Consider the following 26777-nt stretch of genomic DNA (forward strand, 5'->3'; position numbering starts at 1 on the left):
GCAATCTTAAATAGTTCCAGCGTTCAAGTACTAGTAAAGGCAGTTACTTTTATACAGATTTGAATACTAGGTTTTGGATACCAGTGTTCTTTATTGGTTGGGTTTCAATTAATCACACATCTTGGAATGGTCGAACTGAGACTGTATAAGACTACACTTCATTTATACTCATATATATCATCTTCATTCATCCTCTGAAGTAATACCTGAATGGTAATTCCTGGAGGCTAAACATGAAATAGAGAAAAAAAAAGTTAGGTTTTAGGATCTCTTCAATTTTTGAAGTTTTTTTAAAAATATATTCTTAATATTAAAATTAATATTATAAAAATATTAGAATATTAAATAATTAATTCTAATTATATTATTAGAATTAATAAAACATGATAACATTATTCATTTTTGATAAAATAATTTCTTATGTGAAGCTAGTTAAAGGTTCCTGTTTGATTTAGTCAAATAGGGTTTTACTGTGTATTCTAAATTTTTGAATAAATAACTTATAGAATTATGTTGTTTATATTTTTCTTGCTAATTTTTTTTATTATTAATTTTTTTTTACATAGCTGCTAAACATATTAACATAGTTGAGTTACTATCTGATGCTGGACAATATTCATATTTAGCATTATTTTCTGTTGAATTACATTTTTTGTATAATAATAAATGGGATAAGGAATTCAGTGAAAAATGTTTAAAGCGATTGCTGAAACATCTCAACTCACCACAACAGGTTAGTCACAAACTTAAATGTAATGCAGTGTTCTTGTATATTATTGTACAATTTTTTGTTTGTTTACAGATTTAATTCAGAGTTGTGAAATTTATTTTACGATAATATTTATCATTGAAATTTAAAGAATTTGTTGTGATTGAAAATGTTATAAATAACTTGATTTATATCTTTCTTGCAACTTCTTTCTTTGTTGTTTAACAACATGTTTTTGCGTTTCCATCGTTAGATATGATTATAGTCATTTATTCATATCATACAGTGGTATATATTAATAGATTTATATGTAGTCTATTAGTGTAATTTGGGGTGATGAAGTTAAATTAAAATAATAAGATAAAAGAAAATTAATAATAAATATAACAGTTTACACAAAACAAATACTTGAAAATATGTAATAATTGCTCAGATTAATGATGGTAAAGTTGTTATGGAATCCCTATTTGGTGGTTGCTTTTAAACAGTTGGTTAAGTGTTCATATTGGTTCTGGTTTTGTCTGTATTCAGTCTGTAATTTGAAAAAAATAGAATTAGACAAGCTGTCTGCTTTTTTGTATTAGCAGTTGTTAAGTAATTGTTAATTTTGAATATTTTGTGCTTATACATACGTATTTGAATTACAATATATATATATATATATTCTCAATTCCTTAACAGAATTCATGTATCGATCTTTACTTCAAAAGTTTACAGGAATAATAGTTTTAAAAAAATTGGTACACACCTGATGATGGGAACTTTTCCAAAAACTTATCATTAGACATCATGATATTTGAAAATTAGTCAAAAATGATGGTGGAAACAGTAATGTGCTGAGTTTACAAGAAAGAAGTTTTTGGATTCAACATTGGGTAAAATAAGAAGAGATAGGATAAGGAACTGCGGTGTTAGAAATGCTTTAAATATTACAAAAAAGAAAAAAAAATTATTTAAATTATATTATTGTGGACTGTAGACTTGAGAAGTGTGGAAGATGTGAGATTCCTTAAGAAATGGAAACGATCCAAATTGAAGTAAGATACCCAACTGGTAAATCATATATGTGAGAATAGTGACCATGTTAATATTATGGAGAGGCATTGCACAAATGATAGGTTAGGTGCGATGCTGAAGTAAAAGAAGATGGCATACTGTGATTATCATTTAGATCCAGATATTTGATCAGGAACTGATTATTTATGTAAACATAACTGATTTAAAAAAAAAGAAAGTAATATGTACATATTGGTTGGTACTGAAGCACCCATTCAGAGAAACTTAATATGCCCTATATAGTATTTTCCCCTTTCATTAGCACTTTTGCTGTAGGTCATTGGAATTCTTGGGAAAATGGATTAATGTAACCTATGACCCGAATTTATTTCTTCAAAAGCAATTGCAATGGCTTCTTTTAACTCCCTGAGCATGATCAGTTATATGATGTACTTCACCTTTTGTGCCACTTAAGAAAAAAAGTCAACAGCTGTGAGATTTGGTGATCTCGGTGACATTTCTATGGTACCCTATCAACCAATTGTTTTTCCATTAGACTTCATTAGAGTAATCAATCACTGTGAAAGCTAAGTGTGGCCAAGTACTATGATACTGGAAGTACAAACTTGCAGCAAGTACAAAATTATAGAAAACCATTTTTACCCTGGAACAACATGTACAGTCATTTCCATAAACTTCTTTCTCGTCACTATAAATTCAAAACCATACTACCACCATTCCTTGGGAGGATATCCCATTTGGGTGAGTTTTAGGACAGTTTTTTTATGGGTTGAGTTCTAAGCAAGGTTGTGGATGTGTATTTTTTTTATCTGATGACGTAGCATCATTTCCTTGTCCAGAAATCTATAAAAATGAGTTAGAACCTCTTCATTTCATTTCATATAATAACGCTGATAAATACAGAATATGGTCACCATCTACAAGATTATTATTATTATTATTAACCAGGGTACACAACATTAAATCTATTCTGGGAGTAAATTTTTTTAACCAAATGTCTTGTTTAACAGAAAGTCTTGTTGATTTCAAAGGCTTGGAGTGATTGTTAAAGTACACTGGACCCTCCACAAAACTAGGACTCCCATCCATCAGGCATGTTCTTGCTAGACTAAAAGGCATTAGCAGGCCTTCAGTGAACAAACTGAAGGATCACATTGGGAGAAGGACGCAAATATCTTGTTAATTTTCCAGTGAATAATTTTGCTAAAATACCTTTCATAAACGTGATCTGCAAAGGATCAGAATGCGCAATCCCAAATTCCATCCATCTTAAAAACACTAAAAATAAATGTATAACTGTCATTAAGAATTAGATAAATAGAAAGTTTTGAAGACCTGCCAGATAAATAGAAAGTCCCAGCAGCAAGGGTCTGATATCCAGGCTCTGCAATAAATAGGAAGATAAGACATCCCTGACATCCTTGTGTTCGGTTTTGTTCCGACAGTTAATAAAATTTCTAGTATGCCTTCCTCATTTGTTACAGTTTTAGGGTTGCTTTGTGGTTATCATTATGCTAATTGTGTGTCAGTTTTTTAATAGTCACTTTCTGGTGTTATACATTATTTCTATCAGCTTTATCTTCCGTCAAAGAAATTGAACTAACTTTTGAAATTCGAAGGTGCAGCAGCTTTACTTATAACAGAGTAGATTATTTTTTGTGTCTTGTGGAAAAATAGTTTTAAATTGAATTGTGTGCATGAATTGAATGTGTAAAAAAATACTAGTAAATAGTAATAGTGAGAACTAAAAAATTGAAAATTTGTAGAGCAGTTTTAAAGTAAAACATTAACATAAAAAATGAAAATATGACAGTTGAAAACTTTTTGTTATTTTTCTTTAGTATATGTAACAGAAGGAATATATTTTTTTTAGTTACTGAAAGATTTTAAATGATTTAATTTTAAACCAGAAATTAAAAAGACTGTCTTGTCAGTTAAATAAGAATGCTTTTACTTTCCTGGTTATAGCTGTTATTGCAAGCGTTTATCTCTAAGGCCGGTAAAGTATACAGGTCTGTCAAAAAAATCCTAAAAAAATTGGCCTTTGTTTAACTTTTGTGTCTTAAGGAGGAATAAAAAAATTAACAAAAAAAGATAGATTTAAACAAATTGTAAATCTGTGAAGAAAATTTTTATTCCAACGTTCCCAAGTCCAAAAAATCTATGTTTTTGTCAGATATATATTGTGTGTTTCTATATATGTATGTTGGTCTGTATTAGATCCTATAATTCTGAACCCTGTTGATCAATTTTCTTCAAACTTGGTAGACAGGTACGTACTACCTTTGGGGGGAGAAAGAATGTATTAAATTTTTACAAAAGTTGAAAAAAGGGGTAAGCAGTGTTTGGCCAAACTATAGTTTCAAATCTTTACTGGGGCACTTAAGCAAAAAGTTTTCCTTACAAAATTTGAAGTTTTTTCAAGCACAAATTATAAAAAAATTTTATTTAGTATTCATTCCCTCCCCAAAAAAGACTATGTTCTTCTTAACTATATATTTCTTCAGAAAAGGAGTTAATGGGAAATTTTCACATTTACATTTTCTACATTGATAGGCCATCAAACTACTAAATATTTTTTGCCCACCCCATTCCAATTGTCCATGGTAACAAAAAAAAATTAAATGTAAATTCATTTCACAAGTTGCATTTAAAAATATAAAAATCCTAATTTTTTGGTAGCCTTTATTCTTTTGTATTTCTTGAAAATAAAGATTAGCCAAAAATTTTCACTCCCTTCCTAGAAAATTACCACATTATTTATTTAGAATTATGGCTAACAGTTTTCAAAAGTTTGTTTTTTAAATCTATTGTTACCACTTACAAATTATTCTCTTAAAAATTAATTTTACCTGAATGGTTTCCTTTGAGTGTGGGAGCCCCCAAATTGAAAAAAAATTGTATCCACAATCTCAAATTTTTAATGCTCAGACATATTTTGTTAAATAATAAAGCCATTAAAATAAATTAATACCCCTCCCCTGATAGAGAGCTCTAAAATTAAAAAAAAAACTTTTTAATTTTGATTTTAATGTATTTATAATCAGTTTTAGTGAATATTTTAATCATTAAAAAAGCTTCTTGATGCATTAGCCCCAGATTTGCAAAATGTTAAATACCTATTTTCAAAATTGTAATAATATTAACAGTTTTGGTTATTGAAATATACATGTAGAGTACAACTGATTGACATATCAATAAAAATCATTCTATATGCACTTGCTGTACACTTTTAGTTATTGTATATGTTTGGAAAAGAACAAGAACACAAAATAATAGTCGTGCCATTCAACTGTCAAAAAGTCCTCCACAAGTGTAGAAATAATCAACTTTATTTATATTTACCTATTTAACTATGTATTATAAAATTGTAAATAAATATTTTTACTTAATAATTTGAAAAAAAGAATCATAATTTTGGCTATTGTTTTTCAATAAATAGCAATTATTTTGTCATAAAGATAGAAATAGAGCTTAAGTTTTTTCAGAAATGAATTGCATAACTATTGCATAGCCGGGAAAGTTGTGCAAATCATTGCCTGTGTTTTTTAAATTAAAAAATTAATAGAGATTATTTTTATGTTTTCCTTTTACAATTAATTTATACTTTTTCCTGTTGAATATGTACTTACGTTATAATTTTGAATTATGTTTTGTAAATAAATAAATATATAATATAAAGCAGTTTGCTATGTTTATGTCCATAACAGTCCGTGATGAAAATTATTAAAAAATGTAAACTTTTGTAACAAAATTTTATAATAAAATGCTTTTAATAATTTTTTTGAAAACATTTTCATTTGTTTAGCAGCTTTCTTTGAAGAAGAAGATTGTAAATATTTCTGAAGTAGTTTGGAAATAAGGTATTAGAAATGTTTTAATATAAAAGTTTGTTTGTTTTGTCATTTTACATGTTTATATTTTTAAATAATAAAATAATCGTTTTAGTCAGTATTACAATAATTAAACAAATGTGTTTGGATGATCATAAGTAAGCTATTGATGTGTACTTCATAAAATATGTCTACTGAAAATGAATCTATGTTTAGATTAAACAAAGTAAATAAGAAATGTTAGAAAATTCTTTGTCAGAAATATTACACGAGGAGAATTTCACTAAAATTATAGTTATGTCTGAAATTTAGATTTTTAAAAGTAAGTTAAGTTATATAAACTGTAACTTTAACGTGTATGTTAGTTGTAATGAGTATTTTGAGTCTGTGGAGTAGGCTAGAATGATTTTAGATAATAAAGAAATAACATGTGTGATGACTATGGTATATATCTTATCTGCAAATGGTGTACCGATTAAATGTAGTATTAATAACTCGTCCCTCTCTATATAAATTTCATGTTTTCCCAGAATTTAAATTTATTGACAAATAAAATTATTTGTGACATTGATAAGTCTTATTTTAATTATTGACTGTTATCCTTTTAGTGCAGCCATTGTAAACAGTAGAATCAGCACAAACCACAGATATTCTTCTTCCCACTCACCATATGAAAATTATTTTTTTAAATACACTTGTTATTATAAACATTATTGAAAAGTGTAGGCATAATATTAAAGCAGAATTTTATTTTTATAACTTTAAGTGTTTAAGAAAATCATTATTTTATGGCATACAACCTTCTGACTACAAGACTGTGTTTACATTGTCTTGACTTTTTTTTATTTTATTTACATTATCTTAACTGACTAACATTAACTAACAAAACAACCATCTTTCCTCAAATTTTATTTAAATATTTTTTACTTTTTTCATTTTTAAGATGACTGATCCACATAAATATTACACAGAAATTGATAAAATTAAACAAATCAAATTTGTGTTAAATTTTTGCAATAGCTTTAAGTAAAAAATGGAATAATAATTTCTCAGTTTACAAAATTACTAACTGTATTACCTTTGCCTACTGTTATATCTTGATTCAATTGCATTAATACAGGGTGTACAAAAAAGAATATTAATTTTTTAAAGTTATTTAATATCTCTTAATTTTGACTTATAAAATGAAAGAATAACTCTTTCAATTTTTCACAAGTGTTGGTGAGCACCTGTTACATGGTGGCATACATCCATTCAATAGGAGAGTTTATCCCATACTTTAACCAGCATGTGTGAAGTAATGGAACTGACAGCTGCTTCAATCCTGTGACTCAAATCAGGTAGATAAGTAAGTGGAGGTACATACTCAAGATCCTTTACAAAATTCCAAAAGGAAAATCACATAGGCTCAATGAGTTGACCTTGGAGACCACAGCAAACAACCACTGCTATTGTGTCCATGCCAACTTTTTCAGTAGTTAGAGAAAATATCATTCAACCAATCCTTACAAAGTTATGCTAATGAGAAGACGGAAAGTATTGTTGTCAAATTATCTAGCAGTCCATCTTGCAATTGAGGAACGAGTCATGTCTCGTTAAGCTTGCTTAACGGGAGTTGCAAGCTTAAAAGCAAAAAGGTCTATAAACTTGTGGTCAAAATATTTCATAGAAAATATTTCCCTCTAGCATTGTAAGAGTTCACGGGGATTTTCTGATCCCCAGACATGAAGATTATGTGTGTTAATATTAACACTGAGATGAAATGTTGAAATCATCTGAGTGATGATAGTGTGTTGAGTACACACTATGATCAAAAAAGTTGTCATCTTAACGCTGTAAATTTTGATTGCGAAGTCAGTACACACAGCGCAGTCAATAGGCTTCAAAGCCTATAACAGTAGTAAATGTTATCAACGCATATGTAAGCATCATTGCTAGTTTGTGTCTGGTCTTTGTAGCAAATCTTTTAGAACTATACTGAACTCTGACACATTCAACATTTTCTTCAGACACCATTGATTGTCCTGGAAATCTTCCCTTTGCACAGTCATCCAGTCATATAAAACTAATTATGCATCAATGAATGATATTGTCACTCAGAGGACCGTAATTAAATTTCTTACAAAAAGCACATTGAACTATACTACAGATTCACATTTACAAACTACAAAACACAGAAGCGTTTCTGTCCAGGAGTTGAAATTTTTGCTAGTGGCACTATCAACAATGACAGGGAATCAATCTACAGCTAAGCTGGTCTTTTTGCCTTTTGATTCTAGTCTTAAATCAACACTATCAACCTCATTCAAGAGGTATAACAAACTAAAACTCGACACTATATTCTTTTTTTGTATACACAGTAAAGTGAAATGTTTCTTATTTCAAATTATTTTGAATAACATTCTCTCTTTTCCATTGTTTAAATTATCAATTGTTTGGAGTATTTTTTTTTTTATTAAAGATTCATATTTCAAGGCATAAGAAAGTGTTACGTTAAACTATCTGTTGTTTAAGGTAATGGAAAGAGGTTTTATTGCCTTTTATTTAAGCTGTAATTTATTTTAAAAAATAAATATTATTTACTGATTTCCCTTATTTGTAAGGTTGAGTCAATGATGTTCAGCATTTTATCTGGTGAAACACTGCATGAACCTGCAGTCTACATTGACTTAATTATGGAAGAACCTTCGATTAGAGATAACCCATCAATATTAATAAAGGATTGTGTTTTATTAGCTGTTGAAGAAGGTAATTATTTATATTTTTATATGTTGTAATCTGTATTTAATTATACATAATAAAACAGGTTGATTATATATATATATATATATATATATATATTATTGAAAAAAAAACTATATCCACCATCTGATGCAGTATAAATAAAAAAATATGAACACTCACTAAACTGTAGTGCTTTTGGAGTATTACTCCATTATTACTGTCAAATTTACAAATTACACACATTAAAATAAATTATCATTATTTTATCTTTGGAAGACCATGGACTCATTTATCTTACCATGGTAGATAGAAGAGGTGTTTTAACTGTGACACAAGTATACATACTAAGGTCAGTACGTTTGAAATGTCTCGAAAAAACATAAGCCGGTTGCTTGACCAATTAAAAAAAAATTGAAAGTTACCCACTTGTTTCCTACATATTTCATAGAAGGATTTTATAGAAGTGAAAAATTAATAGTGAGAAATCTGGAAGTGTAGATAGTAGAGGTAAATTGTAACAAGGGATGAATTAATTAAAAAATTAGATGAGCTGAAAGAGTATTTAAGAAATGAAAAGCCATATTTTGTAGTAAAATATAAAAAGAACTACATGCTATGATCTTATTTTAAGACATCTTTAGTATTGTTTAAAATAAAATCATCAAAGATGGAAAGATTTAACATAAAATTTCCCTTTCAAGTTTTATTTAAATCAGCTCAGATGTCATTAAATGAAAAAGTTACTGAACACACTTTAGTATTGTTATTTATGGTACATTAATATTGTTTTATTTATGTAGGCTTGTCTGTTTCAGTTTGTATATTTGTATTACTAATACGATAATAATATTTAAAAAATTAAATGACTGTATTGTCTATCAAAAAGCTTTTATTTTTTTACAGTTTAATATTATGTTGGTAAAAGTATGATTAAAAGTTATTCTATAAATAAAAATATATGAAATAATAGAAACGTCCATCTACCAGCTTTGTAAGAAATCTTACAAACTTCGATTAACAACTAATATTTTCCTCATTGCATCAACAATAGCAATTGGAATTAGAATTACTATTAGAAGTTTTAATGTTCTTATGGTTTGATGTACAAAAGGAAAGAAATAATGTTTGGCATGTTAATTGCTGCAATATAGCAATATGATACATAATAGAAAATGCCCTGTAATATTCATTGAGATAAATTTTAATATTCATAAAATTTTAAAATAGCAAAAATAAATAAATATTATCTTTGCAGATAAAGACTTCAGTTAAATTTTGTAATGAATTTATAAAAATATTATAATATTTTGTATATATTTTAATTAATTAGTGTTCTCATACGCAACCAGGATTTGCAGCAGGTATTGCTTTTATGTATTTATGATGTTATAAATGCTTATTGATTAAACATTTAAGTGCCAAAGCAAACTGTTGGCTGAAGTATTATGGTAATTTAAATATTATAATTTCATTGTTTGCTGCTTTAACTGTGTAAATTTAAAATATCAGAAAAGTAAAGGAATTCATAGAAAATAATAAATAGTGTAAAAATATTAGAATTGAATCCAACAAATCACTATTTTAAACAATACTGTTAGTAAATGCAAGAATCTCCCTGGGTAGATGTTATTTTGTTATTGTTGTGGAAAATTTTTAGTTTTAAATCAATTTGAGAATGTGTTATCATTCTTTATGTTTTTATATGTGCAAAAATATTGCTCTTATAATAATCTGAATGCTGAACAGTTTGCTTTTTTATAAAATGAAATGCATGAATGTATCTTTGCATGCTTATTGAATGTTATTATTTGTGTTGATGTGTTTTTCTTATTATTGTTACTAATTATTATTTTTCATTTAGGAGATTTGTTGTTTGTTGTATTTATCAAGTCATTAATTTTTTTTGTGATAGATTATAGGTCATTTTTGTATTCTTTCATTTTTAAAGTTATATATTCTTTGATTTTTTTAAAAAATTGACAAATATAAATAATTGTTTTGTCTTTAGCAGCTGTTTGATGGAATTTTATTTTACTTTTGCATGTTATTGGTTTTTTTCTCAAAATTTGGATTATTATTCAGTTTGGAATATTAGGTAGTTCACGACTTTGGTTTTTGTACCAATTGCAAACAAAAAATGATCTTGGTTTTTCCTTAAAATGGATCGACTCTTTCTAAAAAACTAATTAATTAATTAATCGATTTTTATGAAATAGATTATGTCCCTCTGAAAATGATGAGGTTTAACATATAATTAATACTTATTCTTTAATCTCTTCTTGAGACGTAGTACTTATATAATCAGTTTCCATTTTATCCACTTTATTTGGGTGCTGTTGATTGGTAGTGTCGGTGGGGGGGGGAGGTTATTTTTTCATTGATTAATTGATACTGATCTGTCTGTGATAATGATGTTATAACACGAAGAAATCTCAATTGTATAGAAATATAAATGAAATCATTGTGTGTCTTTTTAACTTGTTGATTCAATCTTGATCTATATTGTCATTAACACAGTGGTTTTTATAACTACAACAAATAAGAGAATTATGGATTTCAACAATTTGTGCTCTGCTACTTGTCGTTTAGCTGAATGACTAAATTGTATTGCCGTACTGATATCTTGTATTAATCTGTTTATGATGATGTTTAAAAACATAATGTCCATTTCAAATCTGTCACAGTAAATATTGCTTTTGCTTTCTTAATCAAATTGTGAAGGAAATTTTTTTTTTTTTTTTGGTGTCAGGTAACACTGCAGTGGCTTGTATGAATTTTCTATCCAGAGTTTTCATGTTAAAATGAGTGCTTCTTGTTTCTTTAAATTCTATTAGTGATGCATTATATAACTAGTTTTTGTAGATCAGAGAAGTAAATCCTTGTAAAATATACAAAATATTAGTATAAATGTCATAAACATCAATAATGTTTTTTATTGATGTGAAACATCACTAATGGCCGATGTTCTGTACGAGCCATGTGTCAAAAGTCTGGTCTTATATGATATTGGACAATAACTCTTGCAGATATTATTCTTCATGACCTTTTAGATCAAGGAATGACTATTATTGCTTATCATCATAAGGAAACTATCAGAAATGTTTGTCAGGCATTCAAAAACATGCATTTAGGCGAGCTCATGCAAAATCATTTTTTCAACATGACGATTTGTCTGCATGTTGTAAAAATCAGAGTCTACCTTTTGAAATGGTACTGATGTAAAACCGTTACTCATGGACAGTGATCTTGTCGTTTTTGATTTTTATTTAATCATATTCAGAAGGTTAAAGGCACACCTAAGATGAATGCATTTTGTCAACAATGCAGAAATGACAGAGAGCAATCAAATATTCTTATAAATTGATCAGAAATCCTTATAAATAAAAATATTAAAAAATTCTAATTAAATCTAATATTAAAAAATTCTTATAAATTGGTCGGGAATTGGTCAGAAACTTCCATCAAGAGGTTTTAAATAAATTTGCTTTACTTCTGGAACAAAAACTTATTCGATTTTGGTGGTTATGTAGGAAAGTGAAAAATATAGATAGATTTCAGTATTTTCATTGATTTTTCTATTTGATGTCAAGTAAAGGTTTTCACATGCGCCTTGTGTCTAAAACTGTTTTAAGTGTTCTGTAATAGAACATACATACATTTACACTTTGGATAATTTGTAAATAAAAATAAATTAATTGGCAATTGTCAAATAATATTTGATTATGTAATTTGAAGTAATATAAAAAAAGTTTACTGTCTTTGGAATAAGTTGGAAAAAAAGAATTAGTTGCCTTTACTAATGTTGGTGATAAGCCTTTTGAATGGAGAATATATAACAATTTTATTTTATCTCATTAAGAATTATTATTAAGTAAAGACTCAAATTGCAATAAATTTTATTTCCAAATGATCTTTTCAGAGTTAAATATATAGTATAGTTATTTCATTGTTCAGTTACCAGTTACATTGCTTTTAATGTTATCATTTTAAATTGGTAGGAAAACTTGTTAATTTGTGATCAAATAGTGTATTTGATTTGTGTTTTATTTAGTTATTTAATTTGTTCTTTTCGTTGATTATATTTCATAAATTTTATAATATTTAAGCTGATGTGAGATCTTGGCTTATTTTTGTTGTGTATAAAATCTTCATATTGATGTTAACATTTTATATATGTCATGTTTCAGTGAGAAGAAATTTGTAACTGTTGATTCTATCATTTATATATTTTTTGTATTTCTGGGTAACCGATCTGCCCAATGTAATATTTTTGTTACTCTGGTGTTGATACTCCTAGTTATTATTAGTTTACTGTATAATAAAATGGATGGATTTTATAATGGGTGGATTTTTTAATAATTTTGAAAGTTATCAACTTCACAAGAGTATATTTTAATGTTTTGGTAGTTTGTGGTTTGTGGTACAGACATGTAAAAATTAAACTGTATCTGATTACGATATCACATCTGGTAGAATGTTGTACATTAATGTATAGATACAAAGAATACATGTAGTAGCATATAATAATTTTTGTTGATTTATCATCAAAGAATTAGAACATTTATTATCATGCAAAGATGTATACTGTAGTATGATACTTACAAACACATTAAACAAAAGCAATAAAAATCAAATTATTATTCAACCACATACTAAAGAGGGTTTTCCTACCACTTAAAGGTAGATATCATTAAAAATTCAACCAACAAAGGAGCTGAATAATTCACCCTGAAAAAATCTTCTGTAAGCATAAGTTCATTAATTTAAAAGAAAGTTGTAAATAATTTTTAATATTTTTAAAAAGTGTTTCAACATGCTGATCAACAATTTTGTTATTTCAGAACAACATTATCAGCACTGTGTTTAATTATAAAAAAATTGTGTTTCTCCCCCAATCATATAACTCTCCTCTTTATCTTACTGTTGCTGTCTTTGTTCTTTATCTCTTTGCTAACACCAGCTCGTTTGTTCATTACACAACCAGTTTATTTCTTAAAAAAATATTTCGCTTACTACATTTTTCTTGTAATTGCATGTTTCTACTTTATTATTTTTCTACGCTTATCTTTTCCATATTAGATATTTTATTTGGAATTAATTACTATACTCAACATTGGCTGCTTTTTGTTATTTAGCATTTTATGTTTTATCTATTATATCTTTAAATTGAAATTTATTTCAAAGAAGGTACTTCTTAAGTGCTTCATTTTATTTTTTATTATAGCATTTGTTGCAGTTATTATTACCTGCTAAATCCAAATAATGTATGATAGTTTAAAATAATTGTTAGCAAGTCCAGTGTTGTTTGATTCTGGTTCATTTATGAGAACTGGTTTGTAAAAAAATTGTTTTCAATATTGACATTTCATTCTTCTGTTATATTTTTTTTATACTTTAAGATATTGTTAACATGAATTTATTGTGTAACTGTTAGAAATAGTTTTAGATATTAAAGTGGTCAGAAATGTTTCTGTAAAGATATGTTCAAAAACTGTTTGTTTTTATATCTATCTACCTTTATCTTTTTTTCTTTTTAAATAGGAATTCGTACCTCAATTCATTTCAGTCAATTAGATTGAAATATTCTCTTACAATTTTATATTCGTTAAGAGTTCCTGTTATCTGATTTCTGCTTAATCGATTTGCCGGTTTAACCAATCCTCTTGATAATGATGTAATAAAATTATATAACAACATATTTCATGCACTCTATATTCTTACTTTATTAAAATCAATTTAGTTTATAAATGTGCTGTGTTCTGTTCATTTTATAAACAACTGTATTTACTGTTCTTTTTATGAACTCATTAATCTTTGTAATATTTACGTAAGCATAGAAATTTCATTCCTAAAATGAAAATATCTTGCTGTATTAACTGTTTAGTGTCTTTTTTCTTGTTGTTTACCCGTTTTATTGTTGTTTACTTGTTTATTTTATAAACTGTCTACTGTGTTGCTTTTTTATATGCAAGTTGTATACTATAATTATGAGTGGAAAAATAGAAGTGTTGTAATGTCAATAGAGGAGGAATTAAAATGATTTAAGTAAGGTGAGTTTGTAGAGAAAATTGTGATCAATTCAAAGTTAAGAGACTGGAAAAAAAAATAGATTAAACCTAGCCTGTTCAAATAACCTCAGGTTTCTTTACTTTTCTGTTATTCAATAAAGAATCTAATTTACAGATTCTTTATAAGATTTATAGATTGTTTTAAATAATTTTTAAACTTTAATTCATTATTGTTGTTAATATCTAATAATATCTTCATTTAATTTCTGAATAAAGAATTAAAAAACAAAACAAAGGTTAGCCAACATTTTTACTCATCTAACACTGTGTCAACCCAATTATGTTGGTTGACCGCCTCTACTAGTTATTTTCTGTGAAATAAATGAATCTAAGTTTTTATGTTTTAAAAATGGCAGCTACTTTTTAATTATTAATATCTTAGTAGTATAGAATGTTTACATTCAGCCCCACTAATTCCTCCTTAGACTGGGGTTGAAACTCATGTTTAGATTTAACCCCACTTGCTCATCCTCAGATGGGTTGAAATTCAGGTCGTCTATCTACTACAAAAAGCACAGAAACACGACTCTGTTTTCTTCAATAAATCAAATACATTAAAAGTTGTAAATCAATACATTAAGAGTTGGGGTAGAACCTCAGAAAATAATTCAATACATTAAAAAAGATTCTTTCTAGTTAAATTTTCACCATGAAAGCGCGCACTAATCACAAACTGTATCACAAAAAAATAAAAAAATAAACAAATAATTAAAATTTATACTTATGAAGGTTGTTTAATTACTTTGCCGTTTAATGGTGAGTAAGCCACTACATTTTCATATATTAAACAATATGTGATTGTATTTGGTTTAAAATTCTCTTTAACTTCAATATTAATTTTCATATCAATAACGCCCATTTTTATCGATTCATCCTGTCGTGAACAATCAATCACGTACAAGGGATATTTGTTTCTATAATCTGAAAACGTATATAGTGAATCTGTCAATTTATAATAAGATTGTTTACACTCTACAAACATTTTGTACATCAACATTCGATCTCCCTCTAAATCCTTGTATGGATAACAGTTTGAATTTATAAATACTTTGTTATTTTTAACATTGCACGAATCAAATTCCAATGTAGCTTTGTAGCTTTATTTAATCTATTGGTTTGAAACCCTACAATAACATATCTAGGTTGCTGAAAGTAGTGATGACCAAACGTCATAATAAAATTTACACTTAATCATAGTGTCATTAAACATCTCAACAATAAACAATGGACAACCTCCATCACCCATCATCCCATCCCGCTTTCTCTGAAAGTAATGATGTTTAATTTTTTTCAAAACCTATATTAATTTAAAAGTCATTAAAACTCTTAACCGAGTGGTTACTAGATAATAAAAACACATTTTCATTTTCCTTCATCATCAAATACAAAAATATTGTGAGAAAAGGGCATATCTCAAGAACGGCTGATGTAGGCGGATGAAACTAGGGGCTATCGATTCATAAAATTGGTAAGTACCTTTTGAGTTAAGCCTTTCAAAATCGCGTTAGAAATAGCCTATGATGCACCGTTTTCGAGATACGCCCTTTGTTTATAATGTGAGGAATAGTTGATAAATAACAATGATTTAGAAGTTTAAACTGCCATTATAAACATTATATAATGATTATTGTTTATATTAAAAAATAATCAATGATAAATTACACTAACATCGCTGAAAGTAATGATGTCTGAGTTAATAAAGAACAAACAATTTTAAAGTCTAAACAGACATTAAATAATCATTATTGTTTACATTAAAAAATAATGATGTATTACACTATCATCGCTGAAAGTAATGATGCCCGATTTTTTCAAAATATTGTTATAAATTTAAAAGTGATTAAAACTGTTAACAGAGTGGTTACTAGATAATAAAAACACATTTTTATTTTATTTCATCATAGACTTGAGCAAACAGTCTTTAAAATTAGAGACTGCCGCCATGTCCTGGACCGTCTTCAAATCTTTAAAAATGTCAAAACGAACAGTCTAAACGTTTTTAAAAATGTAAAATCTTTTAGTTTTTAAAATTGCCGCCAATTTCTAAACAGTCTTTAAAAGTCTCTAGTAGTCTCCTCTAAAAGTGTAATATTTTTCTAGAGATTGTAAAGACTGTCAAAGAATTTTAAACTTACTTATGTCACTGAGAAATTTCTTGTAAATTATTGCAAGTTGAAAAATGAAATGTGTTTTTAAAGCTTCCCACCAATTTAAAAAATTACATTTTAAAATAATAGTTTACAACTAGTATTCAACTGGTAATAAATCTATAGCTTTATTCACCACAGAACCAGTAATACCACTGCCTTTTTTCTTGTTCATGTCTATATATATAAAAAAATTTTACCATTATAACCACTTTTTACTTAGATATGGTCATGAAAACATAAAACTGCTAATGACAGATACAGATTCGTTATTTTACTCAATAGTGCCAACAAAACAGAACATTTTGACACACCAAAACGATTGAATCAACAAGATGGAAATGTTTACGGCTCGTGTAAAAGGGATATAGGACTTTTAAAAGATAAAATGAGTGGGAAACCAATCTATGAATTTGTCGGGTTAAGAGCAAAAATGTATTCAATGATTTGTGGATATAGACAGCGTGATTTAGAACAAAAAAAGACGGCCAAGGGAATTAAAAAAGGTTCTCGTATATTTGATAAAGATTGCAATTTAAACTTAAATCACGAGCTTTGTAAAGATTGTTTATTCAATAGAAACATTTCATATTGCACCTCGAAATCATTACGTAGTTTTAATCATCAAATATACGCGATTGATCAGTATAAAAAAAGCTCTCCCTCCATATGATGACAAAAGATTCGTATTGGAAAACCTTATAGATACACTCCCATATGGAGATAAAGAAATTGATAAATATTTATTGAAAAAAAGAAAAAAAACTAAATAATTTTAATATGCAACATCAATGCCACATGTAAACTCTCTACATCATGGTAATTATGACCATTAGCCGTTTTTCTCATACCTTGTATATTATATAATCGCCTTTAGGATTGTTGATTTCATTCAAATCTGACAGTGTAAGATCATTGAACCTTTGCGGTAAAAATATTTTTCCAAATCCTTCTATTGTACCAATACTTGAATCACCATTTTTTGTTTTTATAACTACTTTTTGAATTCGATAACGCCTATTTTGCATCATTTCATTAATCTTTTTAATATTGTTACAGTAATTTAAACTATTAAATTTATCGAAAATATTAGACATTTTTACTTGTCTATATAAAAAGTAAAATTATTTAAAATTAATATTTTTATTGATGTAAAAAAATTTTTTTATCACCTCGTTTCTATTCACAACCTCTGTAACTGATTAATAATGTCAACAAAAAGTAGAAATACAATAACACCAAGAGTGAAACAATCGACATTCTGTATATATAAATTAAAAAAATAAATTGAATAAAACATTACAAAACTACGTCGCTCAAATCGATCCAAGAATTGTACGTTTTATCAAAACCCAACCATTTTACATAGGCTTTGTCACCTTTTCATCGTAAAAGTTTCTCAATTTGATATACATTTTTGTTTGGATTTTTGTAGTTCGTGATGATAAAAACGCCCTTCTTTTGTAGTTTGTTTCGGGAATCAATTAGTTCATAGGTTATAGGATTGGATTCAGTATGAACAATATGTATTTTAAATATTTCATTTGTCCAGTGTGGTAGATAGCCCTTTTCAAATACTTTTTATTTTTACTTATACGAACACAATCGCCTAAATTAAATTTAATTTTTACAACTTTTTTCTGTCATATGTTTTATTTAAATTTGCTAAAACTTGCGATTCGTTGTTTTTATTTACATCTTTGGGTTTAAATAACGTAGCCGAAAGTATAGAATTATTGTATTCTATACATATGGCGGCCTTTATATCTGAATGGGTGGAATAATGATTTATGTTGAATTTTTTTAACAAGGTTTCACATGTCGATTGTAAAATTCCTTTCCTGATCTGTTTGAAAATGAAACATTTTCAAACAGATGTCTTTTCAATATCGGTTCCAAAGCAAACGCGACCTCTTTACCCGTCTTGTTCTTTAATGGTACACCGTATGCAAATTTAGTAAAACAATCAATTATAGTCAATAAATATTTATAACCTTTATTGGATCGAGGATAAGGAATCATTTCAACTATATCTGCTTATACTAGGTCGTCTAGACCCTTTAATTCCGTCTTTCTAGTAGGATAATTACGCCTAGCTGGCTTGTGCAATTCAATTGCCAAATCAGTTTTAATTGACATTCTAAAATATAAAAAAAATAAAATGAAACAATATACTCGTTTTGTACTTTTGGTGATGTAATATTCAACGTATTGAAAGATTTTTCATACAATTCCAAGTTTTGTTTAAAATCATCAAATTCCATATTTATATTAAAATGATTACGTTTTATTTTAAATTTCAATTCTTTAAAAGCAAGATTAAAGAATCGTATACTATTTGGATCTATTAATTTTTCATAGACAATTTCAAAATTGGGATAAATTTTTCAAGTTTATTCAACGCTTCTAGATTTCTATATTGAACACGAACAATATAATATTTAAACTCTTCATCATCCTTATTTTTAGCTTAAATTACAAGACAATTATCACTTTCATCGCGTGGATAAAGTGAAGATAAATATGGGGTGGTTATTGTTTTAATTTTCTTTACATTACCATTCAATTCGTCAATTTGCAACTTGCGTTTTAAAATTACATCTTCAAGTCTATTATTTTCAATTTGCAATTGTTTTTGCTTATTTTCTATATATTACAATTTTGAATGCAACTGAGCAATATCATCTTTATACGACTTGAAATCTTTAATGAGATAATCTTCTATTATATTATAACATTTATCGTAAAAATCCAATATCAAGTAACAATTTTTTATAAACATATCTACCGGTAATAATTTTAGTTATTTCATCTTTATTATCACCTTTAACATCATAAAAAGCCGATCCTCGTATCTGAGGAGCGGCTTTATTATTGTACAAGGTAATCAATTCTTTTGAATCTTTATTACGAAACCAATTATCAAATCGTTTTCCTCCATCATTACATAATTTTGTTGCGTTAAAAAAAACCTTATTTGTGTCGATAATTAGCTTAAAAATCGCCAAATATACCATATGAAAAATTGTCTTTTATTTGTTCGTAACAAACATGTATTAAACTAGTCATTTTGTTTCTATATAAAAATAAAATTTTTTCATCAATAAAATATTATTTTAAAATATTTTCAACTTTTTACAAAATTGAAAAAGTGTTTATTTATATATTTTTAATATATATATTTATATTATATTATATTATATTTATATATTTTTTAATATTTCGATAAATTGAAAAAGTTTAAATTATTCATCAACAAACCAGAAATTACTAAATATAATGGATTTTGCTCTTTTTGAATCGACTTTATATGAATTATTTTGGGGGGCCAGATTTGGTCCACCAAATTATTTATTCAAAAATGTTTAAATTGAAAATTTTAAAAATATTAATTTGAAAGATTATATAAAATTGCAAAAATGTATAATATTTTCTATAAATTGAAAAGTTTAAATTATTCATCTACAAACCAGAAATTACTATATCTAATGGATTTTGTACCCTTAGAATCTAGTGGATTTATACCCTTTGAATCGACTTTATATAAACTATTTTGTCGGCTCGCATCTGAGCCGACTAATTTTAATTAATTCTTTATTTATAAAATTGTAAAAATGTTTAATATTTTCGAAAAGTTGAAAATGTTAAATTATTAAAAAGCCGAGACTCGAATGTGAGCATCGGCTTTATTATTGTAAAATTCAATTAATTTTTTGACAATAATAAAATATTAATTTTAAATATTTTTAATTATTTTGTAAATTGCAAAAATGTCTAATATTTTCTATAAATTGAAAAGTTTAAATTATTCATCTACAAACCAGAAATTACTAAATGTAATGGATTTGTACCCTTTGAATCGACTTTATACATAATATTTATATACTAGATGTAGTTGATGATCTATTTACATGTGTACAACTATTTAAAAATACATTTAATTTCTCAATAAGTTTAAAATTCTTCGACAGTCTTTACAATCTCTAGAAAAATATTAGACCCCTAGAGACTTTTAAAGACTGTTTAAAAATTGCCGCCAATTTTAAAAACTAAAAGATTTGACATTTTTTAAAGACTTAAGATGTGGCTGCAATTTTAACGATTTTAAATAAAATTTTAAAAAGGGCGTATCTCGAAAACGGTGCGTCCTAGACGATTTTTAACGCGGTTTTGAAAGGCTTAACCGTAAGGGTACTTTCCATCTTTTTGAATCTGTATGTATGCGCGCACCTGTGTGCATACGTGTATGATCATGTGGGTGGACATCTTTTGTTAGTATTAGTCTGTAAATTATGTTTTACTGACTGATTGATGTACTTCGACCGTAGTTGTGCGGTCGAAGTAAACAACTCACGACTGAACAGTTGCATCAATGTGCCGCTTGGACTAGAAGTAGCTTATAGACCAAGGTCAAAGATGGTGTGCCTATGCAAGCTGCAGGGTTGCCACATCTTGCAAAGAAAAATCAGTCTCATTACTTTATTGTCGCACCTCGTATAGTAAGAAAGATTATTTGTTACATGTATTTTGTGTAATATAATATTTCATATTAAGTATAGTGACTTCAATATTTTTACAGGTGTGTATGATGCTCGCTGGCGAGTATTAATTAGACAATTTAGTGAACAAATTGGTATAAATTGGGATGTTGTTGAAGAATATGAGAAATCCATTGTTGATTGTTTAACGTCGATACATCGAGAAAAAACAGCGTAACTATTCTTTTCCTTTTTAGATTTTAATTTTTAAAATTTTACTTTTCACATTTTTTTATCTTTAAGGTAAAAAATGGTAAGGGTTAATACTTAAAGAGGATTAACGCTTACCTTTTAGTCAAATAGCCAATATTTTACCTGCAAAGGATCTGTTTAAATTTATTCTTGAAAGTAAACTATTGAATTACTTTTCTATGTACCATTCAGTAATTAAACATCAGCTCATCATTACTTTACTTAAATGGTCTAGTTGTAAATGAATTCATATTGAAGTTAAAATAATGTGTCTTACATTTTTATGAGTTGTAGTTGTGGAGATATCATACAAGCTTTGGTAAAAAAATACATGGACTTTTAAAATTTCCCAGGCTGTATAAGTCCATTTATCACAATTTCTTTTTTGTTGTGTTGGTACACTTGTCTCTAATGTATATTTACAGTGGTAGCCATATTTGATGCTTAGTTTATTGTTGGTTGTTGAAAAGGTTATGTGTGTTTTGATACGGTCAGCGATTTTTTACTTGTGGAAAAAATGGAACAAAGAATTTGCATTAAATTTTGCTTAATAAATGGAATAAAGTATAGCACCACATTGAAATGTTTCATGTGGCTTTTGGTGATTCTTCTACGAACAAAACATGCATTTGTAACTGGTACAAATGTTTCCAAGAGGGCTGTGAAGATGTTAAAGATGTTGAATATTGCTTTTAGCGATTCTTCATGTGAAGAAAATAATTATGGGCAGTCCCCTAATCACTATCATAGTATCATTACTACCTGGAAGTTCTACACCATTTGTGTAAAGCAATCCGAAGAAAACGCCGGAATTTATCGTGAAACAATTCATGGCAGTTGCACTACAATAATGCACATATTTGTACTTCACTTCTAGTTCATGAATTTTTGGCCAAAAACAACATGTTATTATGCCTCAGCCTCCATATTTGCCGGTCATGTGAATTCTTCCTATTCCCCTAGCTGTAAAAAACCATGAAAAATAACGTTTTGCCAACATTGAAGAGATAAATATAGAATCTCTGATGGAGCTTAATGATATACTGAAAATTGTGTTCCAGAGGTGCTTTGAAGATTGGAAAATGTACTGGCACAAATGTATTATATCTAAAAAGGAGTACTTTGATGGTGACAAAATCAATATTCATGAATAAATAAAGATTTTTCAAGAAAAATAAAATTCCATGTATTTTTCTTTCAAACCTCGTATCTTCATAAAAAATGGAGGAATAAAACAGTTGGTATTTTGAGATGTGGCAGATTCATTTAAAACATCATCATGAATAGTACTTCAAAATTTGATACAGATCGATTGTGGATTTTGAAAGTTAATAGTCAACCAAACTAAGATTTTTGGAATCAGAATTCTAAATACAGACCCTTTTTTATATTTACTTAAAGGAACCTCTTATATAAAGTGTTGGACAATTTTTAAAGGCAGTCAACAAAAATGTAAAACATGAAATGTTAAATTTTATATGATATTTATATGCATATTATAAAATCAATAGTAGTAGAGAATTTTTTAATAAAAGTATAATTTTCCAGTTTCCCGAAGCATTGTATTCTCCAGATAGGTTTACTTTAATTTCTGATTATTTTTGTAGCTGAAAAGCTATTTTAAGGTTTATATTTTCATATGTGGGAGAACATTAAGAAAAATGTTCTGACAGCTCAATTCCATTCTGAAACCACTTCCAGAAATGTTTTAAACAATGAAAAAAATGTTGGGTTAATTATACTTGGATAATTTTGTAGAATAATAAGAGCTAGAACCAAGTATGTACAATTTTTTTTAATGCTATACTGTTGTACGTGTATTGAACAAATTTATGTAATATAAATTGTTTATTGTACTTTTGTATGATATATATACTGATAATTTATATTTTTAATTTTGATTCTAGAGAAGAATTAAAAGTAGATAAAAGTAGGGAAAGAGGACAACGTTTTAAAAGATATGCTATGATTGGATTAGCATCAGTAGGTGGTGGAGCACTAATTGGTGTTACAGGAGGCTTAGCAGCACCATTAATTGGGGCCGGTATAGGTTCATTAATTGGTGGCACTGCAGTATTTGGTGCATTAGGAGCTACAGGTACCGCTATTGTGGCTTCATTATTTGGTGCAGCTGGTGCTGGTTTAACAGGTAAATAAAAATAATTGGAAAAAATATTATTAGTTAGATATATAAGAATAGTCATAAATATTGCATGAAAGTGACTATAATATCGATATCAAAAAGTAATAAGTAATAGTTGCTTGTTTATCTGTCTTCTGTCTATTTTTTATTCTCATTGGTGGTGACAGACTTAACAAGAAGTGAAAATATTTCTTAAGTTTGTAGAAGCTTACAAACTTTTTTTTAAATGAAGCTTATTTTGTGGTCCAGAAGGTTTGAGTTCTAATTATTTCTGTCTATTATCTAGACAGAAATCGGTCTAGTATTTCTCTCTACTACAGATAAATAATATGCTACATCTAATAATAGATTCATTTAAACTGGAAAAACAGCAATTATCAAAAATCAAAAAAACTAATATAAAGATTTTTAAGAATAAAATGCTTTATACAAAAAAATTCTTAACTATTTGAGAATTAGGTTGAAAATTAGTTAATTAAAATAGATTTATCTTGGATCCTGTGTGAGGCAGTAAACTAAAAAATAAAATGATAGTTTTGCAACACCTGGAACATCTCAAGTAATAGCATAATAACATCCTGGAAGTTGAAGCAGAAGGTAAAATGGTAATGTTCAATGAAGTAGTTTATAGATCAGTGAATATAAGTACTCTGGGTACAGTTTACTGCTTGCTGTTGGAATTTTTTTCTGCAGGGAATAATCATAGTAAATGCTCATTTAAAAAATATGGGTACTTTTATTATGTTATCATAATATTACTATTTTAGGCAGTCTGGTATATAGGACACTCACAGAAATACAAGGGTGAATAAAATTTAAATGGTAATTTTACTGTTCTACTCGGCAAGAAGTTCTGAGCTGGATGATGAAGTGGAGGGGAGGTTAATGTTCAGTGTGTTAGAGAGAGAGGACCAGCTTGGTTAGCTCCTCTGCTGTTTTGTCATCAGTATAGTCATGAATGAGCAGAATGTTGTCTATTGCACAACATATAATCATAAAGTTTTTAATTAATAAAGGCATTAAACCCACGGAAATTTTAACTCGTTTAAAGATACAGTCTGGGGATGCTACACTGTCCCAGAACTGAGTGTATATGAGAGCCAGACAATTTTTAAGGGCAGGCGAGAAAGTAGAAAACAAAAGTCATGATCAACACCCAAGGTCAAATCTCACAGCTGACAACATCTGTGCTGTTCAAGAGCTTATCGAAGGTTATTGCTGGTTCACTGTTGAAGGAATCGCATCAGAAGTGGGTATCAGTTATGAGAATGCTCAATCTATTATCACTGATCATCTTGGATTTAGAAAAATTAGTGCTCGATGGGTTCCAAGGTTGTTGATCAAAAATCAAAAAACAGATAGGTTGGAGATCTGTGAGAGACTTCTGAATTGATTTTGGCAAGAAGGAGAGGCACATCGTCACATATGGTGAGACACAAGCCCATCTTTACACTCCGGAGTCAAAAATGGCGAGTAAGGAGTGGCAAAGAAAAGATGAGGGCTGCCCAGTGAAGGCCAAAACCCATCTGTCAGCTGGAAAAATTTTTGCAATGATTTCTTTTGACTCAAAGGGAGTTTTACTCATTGTTGAGTAAATTGTTGGGGGTTTTTTCCACAATTAATGAACGGTGAATGTGGCTTACTATTGCCAGCCGCTACAGTCAACAAAAGCTGCCTACCAAAGCAAAAAACAGAATATGCCCATCAGAGATGTCATTCTTCTCTATGACAACGCCAGGGCTGCACACTGAGATTTTGACAAAGCATAAATTGGAAAAAATGTACGGGAAACCCTCGACTACCCTCCCTACAGTCCAGATTTGTCCACATGACTATTTTTTGTTTGTGTCCTTGAAAGAATCACTTGGAGGGGGACGATTTGAAAACAGTGAAGATGTCAAGGAGCAGTGCACAATCGGTTGATGACTTGTCCTCAAACTTTTTATGAACAAGGAATATTCAAGCTTCCAAATCATTGACAATAGTGTGTAGATCATGCAGGAGACTATATAGAGAAATGATGAAGTTATGAATTGTGTATATTACTAATTAATAGATTTATTAAAAAAAATTACCATTTATGTTTGATTCACCCTCGTAGCTTAGCTGTTTCCAAGAATAATAAGCATTTCTTGCTAGTTTACTGGAGAAGGAGTGTTTCTTGCTGAGCTTAATATCAAAACTTTTGCAAATTAGAATGCTAAGCCCATCAAAATGCAGATAATATTTCACAGTCATACCTTCATTCTGTTCACTACAGAGACTGGTTGTTTATTGAACACTATTACTCTTATAAAAAGTAATAATGGCTAATGTCTAATATCTTGATTCGTCACATTTGTAATAAAGACTAAGACAGATATTGCTTAGAAGAAGTTAATGTATCCATTTCTGTGGGAAACCAGTGAGTTAACATACATGTACTCTATCTCTACAATACTTCACTTTAATTATTGGAGTTTTATTAAAAGTTGGAGTTATTTTTAAAAATTGACACTTCAAAACTTTTCTGTTTTTTTTTTATATTAAACCTTAAATAGCTTATCAACAATGAAAATACTTGATGTTACTTACCTAAATGTCTGGCGATTAAAATATGTTCATAGGATATAAAATGCATAGAAGAGTTGGTGAAATAGAAGAATTTGCATTTGGTTATTTAAGTCCTGCATGCCATGATAGTGATGATGATAAAAGCAAAATCAATATAGTACCGATTCAGCAACAGCTCCACATTACTATTGCTGTATCAGGATGGCTTAAAGATGATTGGTATGTTACTAAATTGATATGTTATTAATGTTACTGATTGGTATGTTATTAAATAGATTTGTGTTAATTAAAAAAAAAAAAAAAAACTATTAGTATAATTTTTCCTTAAAAATTTATAATTATTTTTAACCAACTTAACCCAGAATGCCACTGTTTTTTTTTATCTGTATGCTTAGCAGCTTTATATTGGCCATATAAACAATATAGTTTGCCCTGATTTACATACTAGTGATGGACCATGCCTTGGTAATAAAATAAAGGCTGTCAGACTGTCAGCATAACCTTCATGCTATCATAAAAATTCACCATGACAACGCTCCAGCCATCTATCAACTTATCCAGAGATTGTTGGCAAAACAAGATTGAATAACTTCAGCAAGCTTCTTATTCACCAGATATGGTCCCTTTATTTTTTTTAATCTTTCATAAGCTTAAAATTTTGCTTAAATAAAGGAGATTTGAAGACAGAGAAGTCTTTAAAAGAAATGTGACAAAAGGACTTTTGGTACTTACCAAAAATGATGTTGAAATATGTTTCCATCAATGGAAACATCACTGGGATAAGTGTACTGTATCAGAAGGGGCCTTCTTTGAAGGGAACAAGTCATTGAATAAATAGGTTACGTATTTTTTG

The 26777-nt window shown here is 28.2% G+C and overlaps 1 protein-coding gene across 1 annotated transcript in view; it reads left to right on the top strand.

Annotated features, from left to right (window-relative positions):
- LOC142333274 (transmembrane and coiled-coil domain-containing protein 4-like) overlaps positions 1 to 26777 on the top strand; it is a 45627-nt gene that overhangs the window by 3698 nt on the left and 15152 nt on the right. Inside the window, exons 2-6 of the mRNA XM_075380285.1 lie at positions 567 to 733; positions 8163 to 8307; positions 21078 to 21210; positions 23136 to 23377; positions 25978 to 26143. Of these exons, the coding sequence (XP_075236400.1) occupies positions 567 to 733; positions 8163 to 8307; positions 21078 to 21210; positions 23136 to 23377; positions 25978 to 26143 (853 nt within the window). The remainder of the gene's footprint in view (positions 1 to 566; positions 734 to 8162; positions 8308 to 21077; positions 21211 to 23135; positions 23378 to 25977; positions 26144 to 26777) is intronic.

The sequence above is a fragment of the Lycorma delicatula genome, chromosome 12 (genome assembly GCF_047948215.1).
Source record: "Lycorma delicatula isolate Av1 chromosome 12, ASM4794821v1, whole genome shotgun sequence".
NCBI classification, from domain to species: Eukaryota; Metazoa; Arthropoda; class Insecta; order Hemiptera; family Fulgoridae; genus Lycorma; species Lycorma delicatula.